This window comes from Lonchura striata, chromosome 2, assembly GCF_046129695.1.
Source record: "Lonchura striata isolate bLonStr1 chromosome 2, bLonStr1.mat, whole genome shotgun sequence".
Taxonomy (NCBI): Eukaryota; Metazoa; Chordata; class Aves; order Passeriformes; family Estrildidae; genus Lonchura; species Lonchura striata.
In genome coordinates, this window is record NC_134604.1 from 82822739 (window position 1) to 82845570 (window position 22832).

A 22832-nucleotide genomic window follows, 5' to 3' on the forward strand; every position below is an offset into this window, starting at 1 on the left:
TCTATCACTTCAGATTTCAAATAGATTATCTGAACCATACAGCAGGTTACCATAAGGCTGCATTAATTGGAATGTCTTTCTAGAGTTAAATTGCATTTTTTGGAGAGATTGTTAGGTGAGGAGTCTGAACACTTCAATGCCACGCCTGCTCATGTTGTTATTGCAAGTCTGGTTCCTTTGCAGTGATTTTTTAGCTCTCCACCACTAAAAAGAATGCAATTATACAGGAATCTGAGCATCTCTAAGAAAAATAAGAAAGCGAACCTGTACTTTATGCCAGTAGAATATCTGTCTTTTCACCTTTATTAACTTTCTCTCCCTTTATGTTTTTCTCTGTATAAACACTTGTTTACTGTGGGTGAATGATGATCTTGGCTGGGGGTTTAATCCACCTGAAATATAATCTGGCAAATTATCCAGTAACCTGAGAGAAATCATTGCATAGATCCAGGTGCTACTGGAAAGCTGTTCATAAAATTTCATCCTCAGTGGTCAGAGTGCACATTAAAGGACAATATTTATCTTACATTAATATAATTATCAAATGAATCTAATTTTTTTTAGGTATTTGTTATTCACATACTTGCTATCTAATTTTGTATTATAGCCACAGTATTTTTGGAAGCCAGCCCTGTGCAATAATTTTCTTTCAGAAACCATGCATGCTCTGCATGCGCTGTCCTAAAGGGGAATTTTCACCTGTCTATTCAAATAAGGGAAAAATCTGCCAGCAACAATTTAGGTTTCTTTTAGGAGTTTGCCACTGTTATATGCTGCTGATCTTGTTTTCCCAACTATTTACATATTTTTTTATTAAGACATCTCAGAGAACATTTTCTGTTTTCCTGTGCACATTTCCATCCTAGTGAGAGCAAATATGCTGTAAATAAATGGGTTTGTTATATTCATTGATGTCTTACAGAGCTCTCAGTAACACAAGTAAATACTGCAATAAAAATTCAAGTGTTCTTTATTTGCTGATTGATATGAAACATTTGTGAAATGTTCAGTTAAACATTCATTTTTCTTTGATTAGTCAAAAAAGCCTACCATTATTATTTTAATCATGCAATAATTAGAGGTGGATATATAAGTCTAGTTATAGTTAATTAGTGAGTATTTAAGCCTAGTCATAAAGTCTTTCCAGATTTACTTTTAAACATGCAGAAAAAAAACTATTACACAGATGGGAACAACACTATTTGAAAAACAGCATTTTATGGGAAAAGGGGTTTTTAATTCTATGTACCCATCAGGCATCCCCTGCCCTGCACTACTTTTCAGTATAAGCAAAGCCAGCATTGTCAGCAGGGGCTTGGAGGCCAGTTGGGGGAAAAATTATGAGGCTGAAGCAACTGGAAAGCCCTCTGGAATACAGGAATTCTTTCTGCCCTAGCTGCTGCTGAATTGTGTTGGATGAAAATTAAATGTATTTTCTTATCCAAGAAGCAAACTTGTATGAAAATGGATCTCCTTATGTTCTTAATATGCTATAAGACCAAAGAGTGTAAGCCCAAAACTTCTTATGAAAGGAGATTGAAATTAAAATTTGCCTGCTTCAGTCTATGTATTTGTAGCTTGCAAGAAAGCCATTTGATTTCACTTATACTTTTTTACCTAATACAGTTGGCAAGAGAAATCTGTTTGATTAAATCCTTTTAGAATCTACAATGAAATGAATGGTCCAAGTAATTTTTTTGCCTTAAGAGAATCATGTCCAAAGCACGGGTAAAAAATTCCAGAGAATCTTTGTTAATTTTGTAACATTTAGTGCACTTTCACTAGTAACTTTTGTTTCATGGTGAAAGCCCAAATGTTTCCTTGCTACGTAAGAAGAAAATGGACATACCTTATAGAGAAGTGGCTTGATGCAAAAACCACCAGTACTGAGCACAATGAAGACAAGTGCTCTGACATTTGGGCTATCTGTTGTCTGGTTGGCTTTTCTTTTTCCCTTTCCTTTTCTCTTTTTTTTTTTTTTTTTTTTTTGGTTTGTTTGTTTGTTTGTTTGAATGCACTAAGGAGGATGATTCAGTCCATCATGGACTGCAGAGCTGGAAGCACTACTCTATCGAAAGTCTCATCACAGTTGCCTGTTGCACTGCCTTTCCCATAGGTTTTGAAAATCAGACTTCATATGCATCCCATGACTTCTGAATCAAACTATCAGCAAGCTAGTAAAATTTTTTTTTTCTGCCTTTATAGGCCCAAGCATTTTACTATCAGGGTTGTACCCTTCTGTTACATGTAATGTAAAAATGCAAGAACTGTTACACTAAAATTTTTTGCACTACATACTTGTATTTAATTCCTTAAATCTAAATCTTTTAAATTGATGGATATAATAATGTGTATATGTTAATGAACTTTCCACATATTATCTCCATGGATATGTATCCCGTATGTATGTGAAGCTGTATGATACTCATTGAGGACTTGTGCAAACCTGTCAAAAAGTCATTTGAAGATGACTTTATAAAAATTCCAACATTTTACAAGAATGCAAGCTATGAAATTAACATTAAAATATTATTAAAGACAGGGAAATGTAAATTTCCTTTAATGTGAATTACTGTCCTAAATAATTAATCAATACTACATGTCTGACCTAATATTGTTATGAAATTCAGCAGTTTTTAAGGTCACTGGTGATTTTTTTAAAAATGTCTCTTAATCACTTGTTCTCTATCCCTTACCTAACTCAAGGATTTAGTTGGAAATTAAATTAATACTAAAATCCTGAGTTTCAAAGTATTCTCCTAGAGCTAAACATCCAGGTCCTACAATAATCATGGGAAAGTTTAGGTATCCAACTAAATGGAGATTAGAGCAATAGTCACCTCCTCTTTTTGTTATAGGTTTAGCATGTACATTTAACTTCCTAATTTCTAATTTAAAAGAAAAAATTTGGTTGAATGCATGCATTATTTCAGCTGACAAATAAGGCATTTTTTTTCCATTACTATGCTTTCTGCATCAGTAATGTGCAGGCTCGGCTCTTGATTTTTAAAATAAACAAAACATATTAAAAACGCAAGTTCATAAAAACTTTTTATGAAAATATAATGTGTTAATGCTAAAAAGAGAAAAATGCTATGACATAGAAAACAAATTCATTTTCTGTAGACAACAAGAAATGGTTGAACTGTAAGCCACAGAAAAAGGGATGCAGCACAAGCAGCGAAGAAAGCTTTATCTGACATAAGGTCAGAAGAATGTGTCTTCTAAGTCTGAATTAGCATTTGGGTGCCAATTTTCAGTTTTGTTTTGGAAAGAACTGTGTCCCTGTACAGCTGAAAAGCATTTAGCAAATTACAGCATGTACACTAGTGTTAATTATTTAATATATTCCTAAAAATGGCATTGCTGTTAAAATGCATTAGAAATTCTGCTGTCTTCTTGTGGTTGAAAAAGGGACAGATACTAAAATACTTTGTAAAATTCCATGACTAGAAGTCACTGTTTCATGCCAGAGGTGTTTTTTCCTAGCCTTGAAGGCAGTCATTTTCTCTGTGTGCTAGAACTGCTTCTTAGCACATTGTAGTTAATATGTTTGCTTGTATGTTGTTTTCAGTACCTAATGATCTTGAAACCAACAGAGCCAACACAAAAATCACGTGATATTTACGGACACCAGAATAACTGGATGCCAAACATGCACTGTTTAGCTCATTAACAATGAGATGCCAACTTAGAGATTTCAGGCTATTAGTAGCCTATTGCAGGCAGATTACAGTTAATATATTTCAGGTTGAAGCCTATCTAAGCCAATTTAAAATCAATATTCCTGAACTGCTAGCTAATTCAGATGATCATATTGGGTACTTGGTGTATCATCTGAGAAATTATCAGTCTCTTGATAGAATGAATGAGTCTGTATAAGTTTACCTCTTCAGTTTCTAGAGCACTTTAAAAGCTGTATCAGTAGCTGAGTATATGAATATATATATTTCCTTGTGTTACCTACACACAATCCAGCCACGTGCAGGTCAGCCATAATCCTTTGCCAGGAGTACTTTGAATAGTCCCATAGATGCTGTCATGGTTGATCATATATTAAGTTGTTCCTGCATTTGAGTTTTTACAGGATCAGATCTTCAGAACAAAAGTGAAATTCGAGGGCTGAGAACACGGGCATATATCAAATGCGAACAATTCTATACATACTTACCTACTTATAAATATAAGTTGAATTTACTAATAGTTAAATTGTTTGAAATTATCACAGTGGGATCTACGAAAAGATCCTGTCCCACTGGATTAGGTAAGAAGCAGCTCCCTTGCCTGTAGCAGCTGCAGGCTACACTGACTGCTCTGATGAAAAGGAAAGAAACTTCAGATGTGGAAATTCACTGCAGAAGACCTTGAGGGAAAGTTAGTAAGGAGGGTTACTCTTACTCCAGTGAAACTTGGATTTCATTGAAATTAATGCTTCTCTTCCAGCCACACAGGAAAGCTGTGGTGAACTCAGGATATGATATCTCATTAAAGTTATTCCAGTGTTTGGCTTACAACATCATATTTCATCTTTATCCTTCCTCAAAGACAAATTAGAGCAATATCCAAGAAAAGCTGTGATGCAAAAGGTGTAGAGGGATAGGGACAAAGAGAGAAGGGGATGAGCAGAAGAGTAAATAGCCTTTACCTGTATGTAATGAATGATAAGTATTAGATGTCATGGGAGAGCTGGGGCCTTTGAGAATGGTTTTACCTGGAAAAGCTAATTTGAGGTGGTGGAGGGACTGGCTTACAATGGCTCTTCCATGTACGGTGGGAAAACCTGGAAGATTCATAAGGACCTTAACATGCAGTATTAACACATTCTAAAATGAGAAGAGGCTCCCAGAGCCATATATTTTTAATGAAGTTGAGTGCATGACAGGTGCTATCTCAGATTTTCAGAAGAGATCATCTTTTTGGAGAGCTGGCTGTGGGGAAGCTGGCTGGCTGCTCACACACTGCTCTTCACAGGTATTGGATGCCTTGAGTATAGTGAGTAACTTGTCTGGGCACATATGTCAGAGCACCACGACACTCCTGGCAGTATCCAGCCTTGCTCATTCACAGCAAATGAGGGTTGTGCAATGCCCACGCTTATCTGGCGTATGGACTTTTAGCAGCAGTTGTCAACTAGAGATTTTGTTATACTTAAATAGCACTTTTGTCTGCCAGAATTATATGTATCTTATGAGAAGATGTCAAATTTCCTATAAAAGGTTTATTTTTTATTGGAAGAACTAATAAGTTAGAGGGGTAACCTTAGACTCTTCTGGCTTTCAAAGAGTAAGGATTTCATTCATGAAAATCGTGACTTTTGTTTGATATTATCTTTCTCTTTCTGATTATTTCCAAAGCTTTTTATTTCTGTCTGTGATATCAAACATTTTGTGAAAGGGGAAATATCTCAGACTTCACATGCTGCAGGTTTTTGACCCATTTGCTTTTATGTCTTGAATGTGAACATTTTATCAGTGGAAGACAGATACAAAATTCAGCTATTGATGGATTAGGAAACCCAACCAGTTCTACTTCAGTGTGTGGAGCATTTGCCATTGACTTTTCTGAAAGGCAGGAGCAAACCATGTTTTATTTTTGCTTAATCCTTTCATAGCTTTTAGGTAAAAATATTTTTTATACAAATTGCAAACTGAGATATTTTACTTCTGAGAGAATATCCTATTGAATTAGAAAGTTGTGACTGACTTTCCTATTTTCTAATTGTGAGTGGGCTAACTCACCATTGTGCCAACTCAAATAACCAAACAGTTACTGAGCATATTTCTAGGAAACACAGCGGTTTTTTGAACCAGACCTAATTAGGAATGCTCTGATTTATTTTAGTATAAAATGAAAACCTTGGTTATGGAATGTATTTACTTTTTTTAACTGACACATTTTCCAAGGAACTAGCTTGTGCTGTGGTCACATGTAGCAGTGTGACCTTGATTCAGAATGTGAATCTGTTCTTACGGTCATGTTCTGAACCTACCAAGATTTGGTTGTTGTTCTCACAGTCCTTGAATGTGTATTGTCTGCAATTTTTCCTTTTCTACTCTTTAACTTACTGAGAAACTAAGAACTGATTTTTTTCTGAAAAGACACATTGCTTTATCTGCTTTGGCACAGCTAATACAGTGCACATTTACCTTTGTGAACATTATAGGTGGGTCTGGGAGCACCAGCAGCAGACATTACTCAGTTTTCAATTCCTCACTACGTTGCCAAACTTTAGTGTTTGGGCTAAGAGTTTCCATGTAAATTATTTGCCTTAGGCTGACTTTTTTTTCTTTCTTTTATTTTGTAATGCCAGATAGAACAGTTTATCTGTTTCCAGCAATGATAAGACAAAATTTTAGGAGTTGATTTTTTTTTTTTTTTTAATGCCAGAAATGGTGGCAAGGCTTTTCATAAAGGCTGTGGTGTTATCACACAGTGAGGAATTTAATGCAGACAAGATCTTGCCTTTGTGTCAGTGGTGGCTGCATCTTTTGCCACATATGGAATATTCCCCTGGTGGGTCAAGTCAGAAGCCTGCTAAGTACTGCACTTTGTGAGCCACCTTTTATGCCACCTTTTTGCCAATTCCAATCATGTCCCAAGTAGAGCCTGAGCAGGTCTTTCTGCCCAAATCACAACCCTGAGTCATGGTGGGACGTGTTGCGAGCAGGAAAATGCACCAGCACTGAGACTGGGCACCAGCATCCCATCTGCTCTTCCTGACTGCCTCTGAGCTTGGTGGAGGTGGGCACTGGGTCTCATTTCAGGCTCCTCCAGTCTCTCCACTGTCCAGACTGGTGGCCTCAGTCTTCCATGATCTCTGTGACAAGTTTCTGTCCCATGAAAAATAGACTGTGAAAAGTTGATGGGTGGAAGGAACAGGACAGTTAGCTGGGAACCATCAGGATGACGGAAACCTTGATTGCAAAACATCTGAATTTTCTGATTAAAAGGCTTATATAGAGAATTAAACTAAGAACATAGCATATATTCTTGTTAAATATCAGAAAATTAATAAGAGAGCAAGTGCTGAGGTAGAGCTGGGGTGGGTAGTGAGGATGAAGAGAATCATTAGACATGTCTGAACTGTAGTAGATGTCTCAGTCAGAGGTTGGAAATGTGTAGACGCCATACAATTCACAAGGATCAAGTCCTTAACCTTGAGGACTGGAGTCTGTGTTGGGTACTAAGTGATTGAATCTTTTCTCTATGAAGGTATTCTTGATAGATCTCTTACTTGCAAGTTTACTGATATTTAACAGAGATGAGAATTACCACTCCTGGTGGAGAAGGAATTGGAACCTCTCTCCTGCTCGATGGGTGGACACTTGTAACTTAGTCACATCTGGTTGATACTGAAGCAGGGATAGAAAAGCTGGGAGAAGCCTCAGAAGCACAGATCATGGCTCCAGGAGGAAACAAGCCTCAGCAGTGAGGGTAGGGTGAGCCAGCTGCATGACAGGCAGATGCTTGCAGGTGTGTGATGTGGGATTGAGACACAGAGGAGCTACAGTGGCTGGGTAAGAGAAGAGGGAGAAGAAACTTACTGTTTACAGGGAAGCAGAGAGGTAGATGGAGCTGATATGCATGTCTGGAGCTGAGCCTCTCCCCTCCTTCCTGAACACATGATCAGATCAGATTGATAAGATCAGCATGGGATCACTGGATTGTGGTGGTAAGGGAGAAGGGGAGGCTGGGAAGCAGAACATTGTCATTGGTTCATCATGGCCATGTATTTTCCCACAGGGAATTGGGGAAGCTGTCAGGAAAGCTAATCAGAAAAGGCAATGGGTGGTGCAGAGTGTCTTGGGAGTAGGAAGCAGGAGGTGAGAGCTCATGGGAACTTGTTCAGTGCTGGAGCAGAGGCTCAGGCAAACTCCTATGGGGAAGTTGTCTTGGGATGAGGCAGGAGAGACCTAATCCTCTGGAGATGGCTCTTCTCCACAACCCCAGGCTTGGTCCCTTTCCTTTATAAAACCTGTTTGCACAGTGGCCAGTACCTTTCAGGAAAGGTCCATGCACAGGGCATTGTTCCAGCAGTGATGCCAGACACACTAACAGGTGTCTTTGCATCTCCCCAGTGGTCAATGCATTGGTGTGGTATCTGTGTGTCATCCAGGTGTCATTGCGACACCATGGGGTAAAAGTCCTTGCTTTGCTTCATTTTCCTCCTATTTGGCTTTGGAAAATTGCATACACACATAAAAAAACTCAAAAAGACATTAGGAAATGGAAGAGTCTAAGCTCCCTCTGGGGAGACAGGGAGGAAGACAATAACATTGGAAAGCTGCACCAAGTTTCATCTGTGTTTTTGTGTTTTTCTTCTAAACTGTTAGGATTTTTATCTTTTCAGTTCTCATGCACTGTTAATCTGGCTTCTGTGTGTGGTCCTGCTGAGACTCAGAACACATTCCTGGGATACCAAGAGGCATGTGGCCTACCTGTAGCACTGGTCTCTGGATTAGGGATGTGGCTTAGTAAGCAGCCATGTCAGGGCTTTTAGAGCAGTGCTGTAAATTCACTGCTCTTCAGCCCAGACGAGGCAGTAAGAAGCAGTACCTGTAAGAAGCAGTCATGTGGGCACAGCTGTGCCTCCAGTAAGCTCTTCTGGGGGCAATTCTTACAATAAGGCATTGCATGTTCTCATTGCTCACTAGCCAGAAGAGACCCACAGGGCAGGTGTACTCTGGACTTGCACAGCCCAATGGAACAAGGTGGAACAAACAATCTGGTAAGGCAGCTTAGCCAGGGCATGCTGCTCTATGGTTCTTCTGTCCAGGTGAGAAGTGGGCTATGCTATTTTACAGGTAGATACACCCAGAGGTGTTTCATTGCACGGGTGTGCAGAACAGAGCAGTTCTGACATTCTGTGGGGCAGGGGTGCATTGCCCTGTGGGGCTGGAAATGCTGTAAAGGCATCAGCTAAGACAGTGCAAAGCCTGTATGGAGGAAGGGCTTTGTGCTTTTACTAGAAGTAACTGTCTCCTAATTTTTCCCTTTGGGAACCTTTTTGGTACAGTATGTGTATCTTCCTTGTAAATAGCAAGAACTGGGTGAATGTGATTATAAAGGTTCCCCTCCTGGTGTGAAAGTGTTTTGTGTGTTTGTGGCTGACCTATTGCTTTATCTGCACACCCTTTGGCTGTCTGGAGATAAAAGAACTTGTGTGAGGGGGATCTGCCTCCAAACCCTCTTCTGTGAGCCTGGCTGGAAAGGCAGACATTTTATTCTATACATGAAAAAGAGATTTAAAATTTTTCTTTTGTAGTGAGTTTGAGAGCACTGACTTTAAAAATCTCCAAGTAGCTCACTGTAAATAAACCACAATGAGTAAAATACTTGTATTTTTACAGCTCTTAAAACACATTTTATAATGGAGATGGAAGACTTCTTTGCAGTGGGAGGTATGGGAGTTAGAGCAATATTTGTCATCATCTGCAGTATGAGCAGGCATAATGCAAATCCTCCTGTATAATTCAATAAAAATGGGGTATGTCTGGGTTATGGCCTATAATATTTACAACTATCATAAAATTTTTTGTTATGCTGCGTGCAGTGTCAGATCCATTTTGTTCTTTAAATTACGTAGGATGGATCAGAAACCAAGAGTTTAATTACAAATTTTATAGAAAATCATAATAAATTTCTGCTTACAAAGACAGCTTTCTTTAAGTGTATTCATTTTTTGAGTGGGAAATACAATTATTGATTGCCTCATCATAGAATTAAAAAAGAATATATTTTTTGTTATTCATTAAAGCTAATTAAAAATGTGTATAATTTGAACATATTACAATAAATGAAGAACTGCAGCATACTGGAATGTATTAATATAGCTATAAGAACATTTGTTCGGCATAGTTTTGCAGAAGAACATTTTCCTTATTCTCATTTATTACTACCTCTGCAAAATTACACATCCATGTTTTGTTTGGTCAGTTTTTTGTTCCCATACTACTGGTCTTTTGCCAGAATATTTCAGCAACAGCTAATCAATTACAAAGTAAAAGCTTATATTCAGCTTACTTATGAATTCATTTGCTTATGCCATGATGTTATCAGTGATATTTTAAAACTGAATCTTCTGGAGACAATCCAGCTAAATCAAGGGTAAAAACATATAAGAAGGTTATATCAGAACTGAGGTGTAGGGCATTAATAGTTTGTGTGCTGCCACTTCAAATTTCACATGCACTCTGAAAAAATTATAAGGCTGATTACTGATAATTAAAAACAGAAAGATACTGAGTTGTTTGGATTCCACATTGGAAGAAAAAGCATAGTCATTCATAGTTTACAATGGTAAAATAAGGTATTTGTTAATGTTTCAAGTAGTATTGGATCAATTCAAAGAATTAAAAGTAGAACCAGCTTTCATTTTTGAGTTAACATTTGGGGCCCTTAAGTAAAGCTGATGTTGTTTCTGGACAAGAGAAAATCAATAGTGTGCCACTTTTAGTATCTACTGAATGTTAGGTAGTTAATAATTTAAGAAAGAGAACTTGCTGCTACACTTACAAGGTTTTCCCTTTTGTTAAGGAAGGAGACAGGTTCAGTTGCTTGCTGGCTATTCCTTTGTATGCTTATTTTTAGTAAATTAAAAATGGCTTTTCCTCAAATAAGAGAACTGCCTTCAGACTACAGGGCAAGATTTTTTTGACATCCTTGATATGAACTACCTGTAAGATGGGAGCCTTTAATAAAACAAACAAAAAAATCTTTCAAAGGTGTTTTGGGTTAACATTATTTGAGCAGCTCTTGAAGACAGAAAGGGAATTGTAGTAGCATCAGATGCAGTCAGAGGTGATTGTGCCTGCTCAAGGACTTGACAAGAATTTCTACCTAGGGGATGCTCTTGAAGAATGAGCAAAAGAATACTGGGGAGCATGTATCTTTACAGTAGTGCATTGTGTAAATGAAATTTTTTTCTGTCTCCTGACCTGAGCTCAGATCTGGATTTTTGCTTCCTGGATGTACAGCACAGATGGTGGATATTAATTGGGGTGGAGGGCAAAGCCTCTATGTGTTCTTGAAATCCTGTGCCTCTCTGGAGGTCAAGGGTGAAGTTGCAGTGGCACAGGCATCCTCGGGGCTAATGTGAGCTATGGCAGCCTCCCTGGGTTTGCCTGCCTCCCTGGTTTGCCTGCCTCCCTGGGTTTGCCTGCCTCCCTGGTTTGCCTGCCTCCCTGGGTTTGCCTGCCTCCCTGGTTTGCCTGCCTCCCTGGTTTGCCTGCCTCCCTGGGTTTGCCTGCCTCCCTGGGTTTGCCTGCTGTTCATGATGCAAAAAAATTTACACCTGTCCATAACCTTCATGGCAGCTCTCAGTCCCAGCCACTGTTACAGATGTGATTATACAGAGTTTTTGGAAATAAATGACATAGGGAAATGCTAATCAAAGCTTTTGTGGAGCCTCATAATGTCATTTGTGTTGTGTTTCTTTCCCTGTACCACCAGTCAGCATTGCTCATGTCCAGCCTTAAGTTCTCCATTTGCAGGTATGCTGTGTTCCACCCAAACTTTTTGTTTTCTTTGTGGTCTTCTTGAGTTTCTTCCCCTCCCACTGCTTCTCCAGTTGCTCCATTAAATAGCAGGAAGCCACAGATGAATCCCTAAGGGTATTTTCATACTAAAAAAGATCCGAAAAATATCTCTCCTTTGGCCCAAGAGGAAGCAACAAAGCAAGACTGTCAGGTGGCAGGAGCCCCCAAAGCAGCGATGTAGTTGCACAGCACGTGCAATTTTAAATGGTCATTTAGTGTGCAATCAGGTCAGGCTGACATCAGGAAATGGGATGTTGAAGGCTTTTTAGTGGGCATATGAAGTAACATGAGGGGAGAGCTGACTCTCATGTCTTGTGTGCGGAGGTGGCCTTTCTGCTATATCATATTTATGGGTGTCAGAGAGAAGCATCCTATAACAGGATTCTCCATGAGTTGTGTCCATCTACATTTAAATGACAAAGGTCATGCCCACTTGTACAGTAATTAAATTTTAATAAAATAAGAAATTATTTATATGCTCAGTTATAGCATTCAAGTTAATGCTATAACTGAGCAGGGTAACTATCTCTCACACAGCCTCAATACATGATATAATTTATGCATGAGCTCAGAATTCTCTACAAGATGCTGAAATCAACAACACATGATGGGGATGTGGATACTTATTTTAGATACTGAGTTTGAAAATTGTAGTTTGTGGGAATTTATGCAAAAATATTGCCAAAATAAGCATTGAAAGCCTAATTTCAATATGCAGCTGCTTGTAAGCATGGTAATTAAGATATATTGGGTAAATTTACTACATCTGTTCTCACCCACAACAGTGAGAGAGAAGTTGCAGATTTCAGATGTAGACTCACCAGAGCTTTAAACTCCAGCCAGGACCCAGGAGAAAGCTATCTGTGAGAGCAGGTCTGCTGCTTAGCCTGGTCTTGTCTCCACTGCTCAGAGCTTTGGTGGAGGGAATGTTGCTGGGATGGCCCAGCTCCCACCTCTTGAAAACACTTTTCACAAATGGACTCACAGTCTGGCAGGGAGGGAGAGAGTCAATCAGCACATTATCTGGATAAAGAAACCAAAGTGAGGGTTTAGACATTTTTCTTGTCAGGAATGAATCAGTGTTGACTTTACACGCCATCACCAGTCACTCACTGCTCTGAATGCTGTGTTTACCCTCTGCAGCTGGAGATCCGTACTCCTTCTAGATTGCTGCTCCTCTGAAATAAATCAACAGGTTTTACCTCTACTTTTTCCTCCAGCTGGGGTGATGCTGGTCCCTGAAAGGAAGACGGAGGATGGGTTTGAGGAGCACTTCGGCTTGAACTACTTGGGGCACTTCCTGTTGACTAACCTCCTCTTGGATACGCTGAAGCAATCAGGAACGCACAGTCACAACGCTAGGATCATCACTGTCTCATCAGCCACCCATTATGCAGGCAAATTGCACCTAGATGACTTACAAAGCAGGTACCGATCTCTTTTTGGTATTCACTGATCTGTAGTAATCTTGTGTAGATTAAAATGCAAGAGAATTGCTACTGACTATGAGATGGGGTTTTGTTGCCTTTTTTTAAATACAATTTATGGTGCTTCTCAAGCACTTGCTTATTATATTTAACATTTGATCAAAGCTTGCAGCCTTAAGCCAAAGGTACAAATAATTTATAAATTCTTAACGGCGTCTTTTATTCTGGACTTTGAAAGCCTCACTTTGCTTTCTGATGCTTATACTGTGGTGATGATTGCGGTGCATGCGGCGCCTGGACTCGCCACTACCTAATGAGGGAGAGACGCATTTTTAACCCAGTAAAATGGGCTTAAATGCATGGATGACTTCTGACCTTCTGCTTTCATTTAGGAAAATTGTGGATGAATGTCTGTGAGATATTTCTAGCATTAGGAAGACATCAAATGATGCAGTAAATGTCTCTGATATCATGCAGGAACCGCGTGGAATGGCTTAGTTAGCAGAGAAACAGGCAGGATAACTGAGATAAATTTCAAAATTTCCCCATGCAGTCATGCATGGTAATTATGTGCTTACCAACAGGCTCAAGCAGAGCCTGCCTTCCCCCTTCCCATGGACACCAGAGAGCTTCTGCCTGCCTATATGGAGCCAGTCTGACTTCTGTGTCATTTCCATGAAAATCCGTCTCCATCCTTTGACAGCAACTTCAGCAGGTGAATAGAGGTACCTGGCCCAAGGTTTCATTTCCAAACAAAGACTGAAATTAGATGGCTGGGCTGTTTCCACTGCAGACATTTTACATATGAATGCTGCATTAGGCATGTCAAACTTCTGATTACATATTATGGCATCAGTTTTATTACAAGCCATTGTTTAAACCTCTGCAGGATAGTCACAATTTAATCTCTTGCTTGTAAAACAACTGCAGGAAATTACCCTTACTCTTCACTTGATGTATGTAGTCATTGTTTCTGATGGCCATGTGCTGGATGGCACCATGTGAGGGGGATTAGGGGATTAGTATTTCTTTGGTCTGAAGTGCAGAGTGCAGAATTAAATGTGACTGTTCTATGTGTCTAGATAACAGTAGTTTCCTTGATTATAGCAAGGCCTTGTGTTGTGCGTCTTTAATTTAGGATCATCACTATCTTTGATTTTAAAGGAACCAGAAATGTTTTTGTTTGGAAAGTTATGGTTGAGCAAGAACATGACTAGTCTGATAGAATAATAATATACCAGTGAGATTTACCTGCAGCTTTTGTGTCCTTTACCTTTTGACATTATTGATGTAAGAAGGACTATAAAGGATGACTGATTTTGCCTGCTTATTCCCACACAGATGCTCTGAATCATTCAAGGGTAGCAGTGGTGCCTGCACGTATGCACACTGGTGAAACCCAGAGTGGGCTGAAAATTCAGGTCCAAACCTTTCCTTAGTTCAGGTGTAAAAAGATGCTCGTCAGTATTTTTTTTTTTAGCCTGCCAATAAGCCCCCATTCAGGCAAATAGTTTGACATCACCACAAACAGTGCTGTAAAAACCAGTGAGATCACTTGTGTGTTTGAGTGTGTCCCTACAGCATGAGCAGGGGCTGTAGCAGGAGGACTGCTGTGGGGGTATCCTACCCAGGCATTGCCTACTCCACAAGGCCCTGTGATTCAGGGAAACATTCAGGAGATTTAATGGATGTGGTAAAGACACCCTTGGTGAAAAGTTTCCTGGTGATGCCATATCTCATTTTTGCTGCTTGTGTGAATTGGAAATAATTCTAAAAATTTTCTACTCTTTTTATTTTCCTTGACTTTGAGTTGCACCAGTTGGCCATAGTTCATTTTACAATTTGGGTGTATGTTCCCAGGTTGGCTGTTGTTCCCAGGTTGGTCCCAACGTAGTAAGAAAGCAGCAAAACTGTCTGGAGTCATTACTGTGTTGGGGAAATTGCTGCTGGCAGCAGGCTGGATTCTTTACCATCCCCTTGTCTCAGTGTTCCTAGGCGCTAGTAGGGCTAGTGTCCTGACTAGAGGTGAGTGTTAGTACTGCAGCAGGGATTTATCCATCAAGCATGGCAGAGAAGGAAGGGCAGAAGACTTGTCTTGCCTTAAAGGAGACAGTAAGCTGAGGTTTAGTTCTCTGCTTTACCACAGACTTTTCTGTGGAATCCTTCTCCCACCCAGGAGATTCTGGAGTGGCAGTCACATTTGTGGCCATTGCTCCTCATTACTTGTACTTGCTGCTGAGAGATCTGATCTGAAACCAGATATCATCCGTATCAGTGACCACAGGACAACTGCATAACAAATAATTGTTGGAAGGCCTGTCCCATGAACAGTGTTAAATGAAGCTAACATCATTGTCCTCCATGTTTCCTCTTTAGTTTGTTTCCTGCCATTTTGCTAACCTGATTTATCCCATGTTGCTCTGGTTAGCTCTTTTCAGTGTGATGGTTAATTTAATGTTGTCTTTTTGCATTTTGCATTCTTTTCTTTCCTTCTTTGTCTCTTTCTTCATACTTGCCTTCTTCTTAGTCTATGTCTTTTGAGCTTTTTTTGTTTAAATTGCCTTTTTCCTCCCTATATTTTTTTCCCTTTGAGGCTGTCTTATTTCTACCTGCCAGTTTATGTCCTCCTCTCTGTTAATCTGCCTCTTATCTTTTCCCCCTAGCCCCTCTCCTATCTCTTCCCTATGAATGCCATTTCTCCCCCTTCCTGCCCCTCCTCTTCACACACACACACCAGTGGAAGAGACATGGCATGGGTACATCAAGGCAGGATAGAGCTTGTTCCAAACAGGCAGGGCACAGCTTGTTTCATGTGCGTTATTGAAAATGCAAACGCACACGCACAAGAGCACTGACTGTTCTCCCAGTTCTTTTGCTGAAGGATATATATGAAGAACATCAAACGCCTTTGTGGTCTTTTAGATCCAGACCATTTTCAACAGCAATCACATGAGTCGACAAGGGGATCCCTAAGGCAAATCATTCTCCTTCATCCCTACTTTGAACACAACTGTTTTCAGGGAGGTGAAAGTTTAAGAGAAACACAACCTATCTGCAAGCATTTCCACAGTGGTGATTTCAGCAGTTCCATGCAGAGGGTAGTACTGTGTGCTCCATCACCACAGCTAACATGGCCTTCTTTCCTCTTTTGCCTGCCTTAAATGATGCTTTCTAAATTGAGAGGAGAAAAAAGTATGGTCATGAGAGAATATGGCTGTCTGGTTTTAGCAAAAGCTTGAAGGATAGTGTGCCATCCACTTGGGTTGAGATAAGCTTGAGCAGCGCACTGGAGTTCATGGTGCTCTTTCAAGGCTGAGGTGTAGGACACTCCTTTGAGTGCTCTACCTACCAAAGTAAGAAAGTATTTTTAGGAAAATAATGAAAAAAAAGACTGTATTCTCTTTCCCAGGCTATGGATCGCACTTGAATATGCTTCTTTCTCGGGGGTTAGCATCTTTGTGTGTTTTGTCTAGCTTTTTCTCCATGACTAACTATTCCTTTCATCATCCTCTCTTTTTGCATACCAAATGGGCCCTGTAATGCTGTGAATCACAGATCTGTGCACTCCCCAGCCACAGTAACACAGCTCCTTTTCTGGTTCACATCTCTTATATATTCAAGATCAGTTAGTCACACTTTTCTGCTCCCTTTCCTCTGCTCTCCAACTGCAGAAGGAGCTGATTATTTTTGAAACTCACCGAGCTGAACACAATATATTAGATAGAATTTCTGTATTTTTCCCTGTATCCCTAGTGCATGAATCATGTCAGAGACAATAGAAGTTAAATGAAAAGAATTGCAGAATTCTCAGCTGCCACATGTGTGTTCTAGCTGGTGTAAAATAGGATAAACAGCTCTACCCTAGACCTAGGAAGATTCTGGAGAGATCAGGCAGCTCCTGTTCATCTCCTCTATTAGGCAGTTCACAAAGAATTGTAATGAGAAGTGTTAGGTACTGATGGGAAAATATGTCTAGCAAACTGTCTGGAGATCTCCTATTCTTGGATGAATGGTGTCCTTCATCTTATCTTCTTCCATGTATGTGATGTTTGTTGGTTAAAAATTCTGTATTAAGTTTGGGCAGAAAGTTGAGGATTTTTTTCCATCAGCATTAATGAAATTTTGGAAAATATTTTCTATGAACAGCAACTAAAAGTTAACATGTTGAATTACTTTTGGAAAATATTTATGTATTTTTGAAACCAAAACATTTGATTTCAGTGTTCTAAAATAATTTTTAAAATTTATTTGTAATTATCCCTATGAGTACATTGGTATTCAGATTTTGAAGTATGACAATAAAACTGAAACTCCCAATGTTTAATTTCTAAACCATGCTTTTCAAATCTCTCCAACAATTTCAAATTACTTATTCTTTTTCTCTTTTTTTTTTTTTTAAGCTGGACATTTGTGTAAAATTATTTTTTTTTTCTAAAAATGGTTTGATGAATCAACATTTTTGTCCAATGAAAGGCTTCTATTTTTTAAACACCCAGTTAGTTCCTTCAGTGCCTTTTCATGGTTGATCTGTCACTTAAAGTTTCTTAATTCTCTCTGATTGGAAGAACTGGAAGCATAACATCTTAAATTCAAGTAAAAACAAACATGAAGCTGGTGTAACATAGCACTGTAGCATATATATCTATATTTTTATACAATAAAAAATAGATATCTGTGCAACAGTGCTATATATCTAACAGTGCCTTTATTTTTTTTATACAATAAAGGAAAATCTGTAAATGTAAGTAGGAGATATTTTCATTATTACCCCTTTTTTATAAATTCAATTTAGCAAGTACAGAAGTCTTTAATAATAACATATAAAGAGCTGTGTCACTGGACTGTTGTTCAGTAAAATGCTGGGAAAAAATACAGAAACAGTAATCATAAAAGATTGTTCTAGTAAATTAGATAGATAGATATTATCATAGGTTTTATTTAACTCATAGAATATATGGTTCTGTTTGAGTTCTGCTTTTTAAGCAGCTTCTGCATGTTGTCTTCTGTTGCATATTCTGTATCTATTTGCAAGATAAATCATGTTGCCTTCACAAGACCAAATGCCAACTCCAGTACAGTGCTCTATTCATTCAGACATGTCCTTCCTGCAGCAGGTTATCAAGTTTTCCTTTATAGAGCTCGATGATAAGTATTCAAATGCTTACTCCACACACGTAAGTCCTTGCCAAATACTTTTTGTATAAATGCAAAAAGATTTGCTGCTTTGCAAAATGATCCCTTGTGTTTGCAGTGATTAGCATTAATTGCAGAAATTGACTGGCCTGGAAAATGAGTGTATAGGGGAAGGCACAGATCTCAAATTCTGTAAGTAATTTAAAAAATAAATGGGCTACTGTATCAGCAGACCAATTCATCAATTCAAAAGACAGAGTTCTATCTTAAATGCATCAAGTGTTTTATCCATTCTTGTTCATTCCTACAACCAATGACGTAGAAATATTTGTCAGGATGCCAGCTTCAGAAAGCTTTCATTTTATGTTCATCAATGTATTTTCATTCTGTCTAATCAAAATGCTTTTAGGGTTGATTGACTTCTGGAGAACAATAACAGAGTGTAACACTGATACCACAAATGTCAGACTTACATGTATTTGGGGATATTAAGTGTAGTTACTTTGTTGTCACAATGTTAAATTCCTTTTTGTCTAAAATAACTAATGTTCTTTACAAAGGATTGTTAATAATGGCTATTGGTTTAATAGGACATGAAGTTTCACAACTAGTTCAAAACTGCAGCATGCTGGGAAGTATGTGAGTATGGGTGCTCCTGCTGCCCAGCCTCTCCCTGCACCATGGGTTGGGTGGGGGAAGCCAGCTCTGAGTGGCATTCAGGACAGTGGCTCTAACAGATGTGATGTTTTCCAGAGAGGCAAGATGGCTCTGTGGTAATTTGTAAGTTAATGTATTGCATTCATGTGATAGAGAGGGCAAAAGGGATTTGGAGAACTGGGAGGGGAGAGAGAGCTTGCTGCCCTTGAGAGGGGAAGGGTTAGATTAACATCTTCCTGTCAGCAAAAAGACTCGTTAAGGCTGAATGAACCTTCCAAGTTTGGAGTTCTTGTCCTGTGTGATTATTCCAATATTTTAAGCATTTCTCTTGATTGCCTTAACTACCACCATCCACCCAGGACCTTGTCAGTGGAGTTTCCCTTTGGGCTGCCTAACATAGCTGGGGAAGGCTGGGACACATGCCTGTAAATCCCTGGAATAATGTGTTAAGAGAAATGGCAAAAATTATCAGCTCACCTTCCAGAAACCCCCTCCAGCTTCAGCCCTGCTGTTGCTCCTGGTTTTTCATAGCCATGCATTCCATGTCTTGCCACAAGCATTAAGGATTATGTGGTATTGTGCAGGGAGCTGAAGGCAGATTTCTGCCTCTGTGATTTGTTAACTCTTAACCTTTTCTCTATTCCTCATCCTAAACCTCTTTGTTCGAAGAAGGAGAACTTGATCTGTTCAAAAGCAGACCAAGCAGTTGAAACCCACACCTGTGAAGAAAATTTGGTCTTTTGATTAAACCAAGCTTCTGATAAAAAAATATATTGTGAAAGCTATGCTTTCTAAGTAAAATGAATCTTTGTAAACATAAAATATTTTAGCCCCCAGGAGTTTTAATAGTGCCAGAATGTCTGATAGAGTTGTAGCTTTGTTGCTTCACTTTCTCTGTTCTCATGATGTTTTGGGTGCTGTGGTAGCCCAGCCTTTCTTGCCATGGGAGGTGGAGAGGGGCTGTACACAGCAAAATCTCAGCTTCCCAAGGGGGAAGATACTGAGGAGCACTGGCTCACAGTAGCTTTGGGGAAGCTCAAGAGCTTTTAACAGCGATGTTAAAACAGTGATGGGCATGTTCAGTACCTGAATTGCCACAAAAAAAAAAAATCAATCAACCAATCAGTCAACCTGTCAAAGCAAATCTTACTATTTTTTTTTTTTTTTTGTGAGGGCTGGGGCAGGGCAGCTGTGTGACTGTGTTGGTTTTTCAGGACATGAAATTTCTTGTCACTTCCTGAAAAGCTAAACCTGCCAGATTTAACTAGGTTCTGGCATGTCTGCAAGTGTAAGAGGTCTTAAACATTCTGGTCGCAGGCTATGCCATGCCCCTTCTTATGAAATGCTTGGTTTTCCATTAGAGATCCCTGCTTACAGTATTCCAGGGTTACACAGTGTTAGGAAATTTATAAAGCAAACCCCAAAACTCAGCTCTAATACCAAATGGTGCAGAAAGTGATTGCTGACATTGTTCTTTATGGTACTTAAAAATAACAATTTGCAACGCTGTCTGTAGACTGCTTTGTATCTTACTTCTTTTTTTGAAGGTTTTTGTGGTTTGCTGAAGTTGGCATTCTTACGTTCCTCAGATAAGACCCTCCCTCTTCACAGGTCCCTTTCATATTTAAATATTATTTAAATCCCACCTGATTTCTGACAGTGGATGAGTGATGCTGTTGATGTACAGTCTCACAAGAACAAAAGCCTTTCATGCTGTGTCTGGACTTTGAGTCATTTCATGGATGCAGAAAACTTCCTCTGGTACCTGTTATTTTTCAGCTGTATTTCTTCTTTAACCTAGGAAGGTTCTTCTTCCAACTGTGGAGAAGGCTTCTTGTGATGGATTTTTACAAATAGCTGTCTTTTTTATGAGTTTGTTCCTTGTCTTAACTCTGGGAATTAGTCCCTTTTATCACTCAGATTGAAGCTTTGATGTTCATATTCTTACTCTAAAAAGCAGAAGTTGTTAAATGGTTTCAACAAGCAGAAACTGATTTTCAAAAGTATGTTGTGCCAGACTTGCTAATTTTTTGTTATTTCTGTAAACAAAGATTGATGGCATAGCATTTTCTGCACAGTAGTTATAGGTATCTCAAAGGAAAAATTATTTTGCAGGCACATTTCCTCTGGTAAGACAGACCAGTCCTTCAGTGTGGTTAATATTTGCTCTTGCAGAACACATTCAGCCCCTCCTTAAATCCAAGGCTGTGCAGTGGGTTGAGCCCACCACAATTAAACCTTAAATTATCTTTGCATATACACCAACACAGTCTACTGTAAATCTGCCAACCAAGTAGGTGCACTGTGCTGGCAGCACCTCATTATGCTTATTCAGACCTTACAGTTTCTTTTGAGTCCCAGAATGAAAAGCTCAGAACTTGTAGCTAATCTGGAAAAGTCTACACCAGTTTCAATATGCTTTTTAAGAATATCTTGGATTATAAAAGTTACTGCTGGGTATTTTGTGGTCCTATATGCATTCTGGTAGAAGCAAAGAAACCATAAAACCCCCCATTACTTCCTTCAGCTTAAAAGCTCTATTGCAGGAGAGGTAGGAAGCTCTCCACAAGTGGGTGGAGAGTACCTCCCCCGTTTATAATCCTATAAATAATCTTACAAGATATGTGACAATCTTCAGTAACCTGAGATCCAGATTACCCAAGAGATAATATGAAAATATATGTGTCCTTGTTGTTTCCTCATCCCTCAAAAGGGTCATGAAGACACAGAATGTAGGTCTTAAAGCTGTGATCTTTTTCTTGGGTAAAGCAATGCAAACCCTTGCTTCCTTTTATATATTTACTCATTCATTTGTTTAATGGAGATTTTTAATTAAATGAAAGGATACTATTATGCTCAAATACCACTTAAACTGTTAGCATGTACTTAACATTGCATCAAATGCCCTGAATGTGGCAAAGAGGCAATTTATATAATTCTAAATAAAGACATGTATCTCCTGGAAGAATGGAGTTACAGTAATTATAACTTGAATTTGACATTGATATTTAAAATAATCCAAGACATTTGAAATTAACACCAACTGTGCGCAAACAGAAAAATTTGACTTCTTTAAAGGTACTGATTCTGATGAGACTTTGAGAAGACCAGCCTTTGAGTTCATGTTATATGCATTTGAGAGCTATGCTGAGCACACAGCAACTGAGCTGCACACAGCCAATCTCAGTAGATCAGAATAGCTCTCAGCATCTCACCTCCTTCCATTAGAAGTAGGGATCAGCCAAATGAAAAATGATGCTCTGATTCCATCTGGATGACAGTAACGCCCAGGATGACAAGCCCTGACTTATTTTGGCTTTCATAAAGGATTTTAAAATAAAGACATTCTATGTTTCTTTACTAAATGTAGTCCTCAAAAGACAGTAAGTTAATTTTTGTTCCCTCTGCATTTCCTAAAGGCTATTAGAAGGGGCTAGTCACTGAATGCTATGTATTTATACAGTGAAGTGCTGGAAGCTGGAAGCATGGCTTTAAAAAAGGAACAAAAACCAAAACACCACCCAGCTTCCAGCTTGTGGCTCCTACTGCATTGAGGGTTAAGCACCAGGCAGGAGTAGCTGATCTGATGAGATACCAGTTACTGAGACCGTTACCAACATTTTACCTGTTAGAGAGAGAGAGCATTTCCCAGCTCTGGGCTTTTACCCTTATATTCTAATTTTAGGAAGAAAAATGTTATTTTCCAACAGTTGAAAGATTCCAGACAAAGCCTGGGTTTTACAGAGCTGTATGTGAGCAACACGTGGAACCAAAGAGCTCACTGCAGGAAGAGGAATGAAAGGCAAGTGGATTGCTCTGCCACTGACTGCTTAAGTAACCGCCATGCCACAAATTAGGACATGAAGGATTTGCTTTTTACCTCATGTAGAACCACTAATTCCATGTATTTTTCTGGTAGCCATCCTTTCCAACAAGTTCATCGCAGGGTCATGAGGGCTCTACAGGAGTCCCTAACGCTGCATTCCTTATTCACTCAAGGTTTTTGCTTCAGCCACCTTAGCTATTATATGTATACTGTCACAATTGATTTTTTTAGGGTTATACATCACATACATTG

At 39.0% G+C, this 22832-nt stretch overlaps 1 protein-coding gene across 1 annotated transcript in view; it reads left to right on the forward strand.

Annotated features, from left to right (window-relative positions):
- Positions 1 to 22832, forward strand: part of DHRSX (dehydrogenase/reductase X-linked) — a 160645-nt gene that overhangs the window by 100497 nt on the left and 37316 nt on the right. The window contains exon 5 of the mRNA XM_021546634.3: positions 12758 to 12965. Within this exon, the coding sequence (XP_021402309.1) occupies positions 12758 to 12965 (208 nt within the window). The remainder of the gene's footprint in view (positions 1 to 12757; positions 12966 to 22832) is intronic.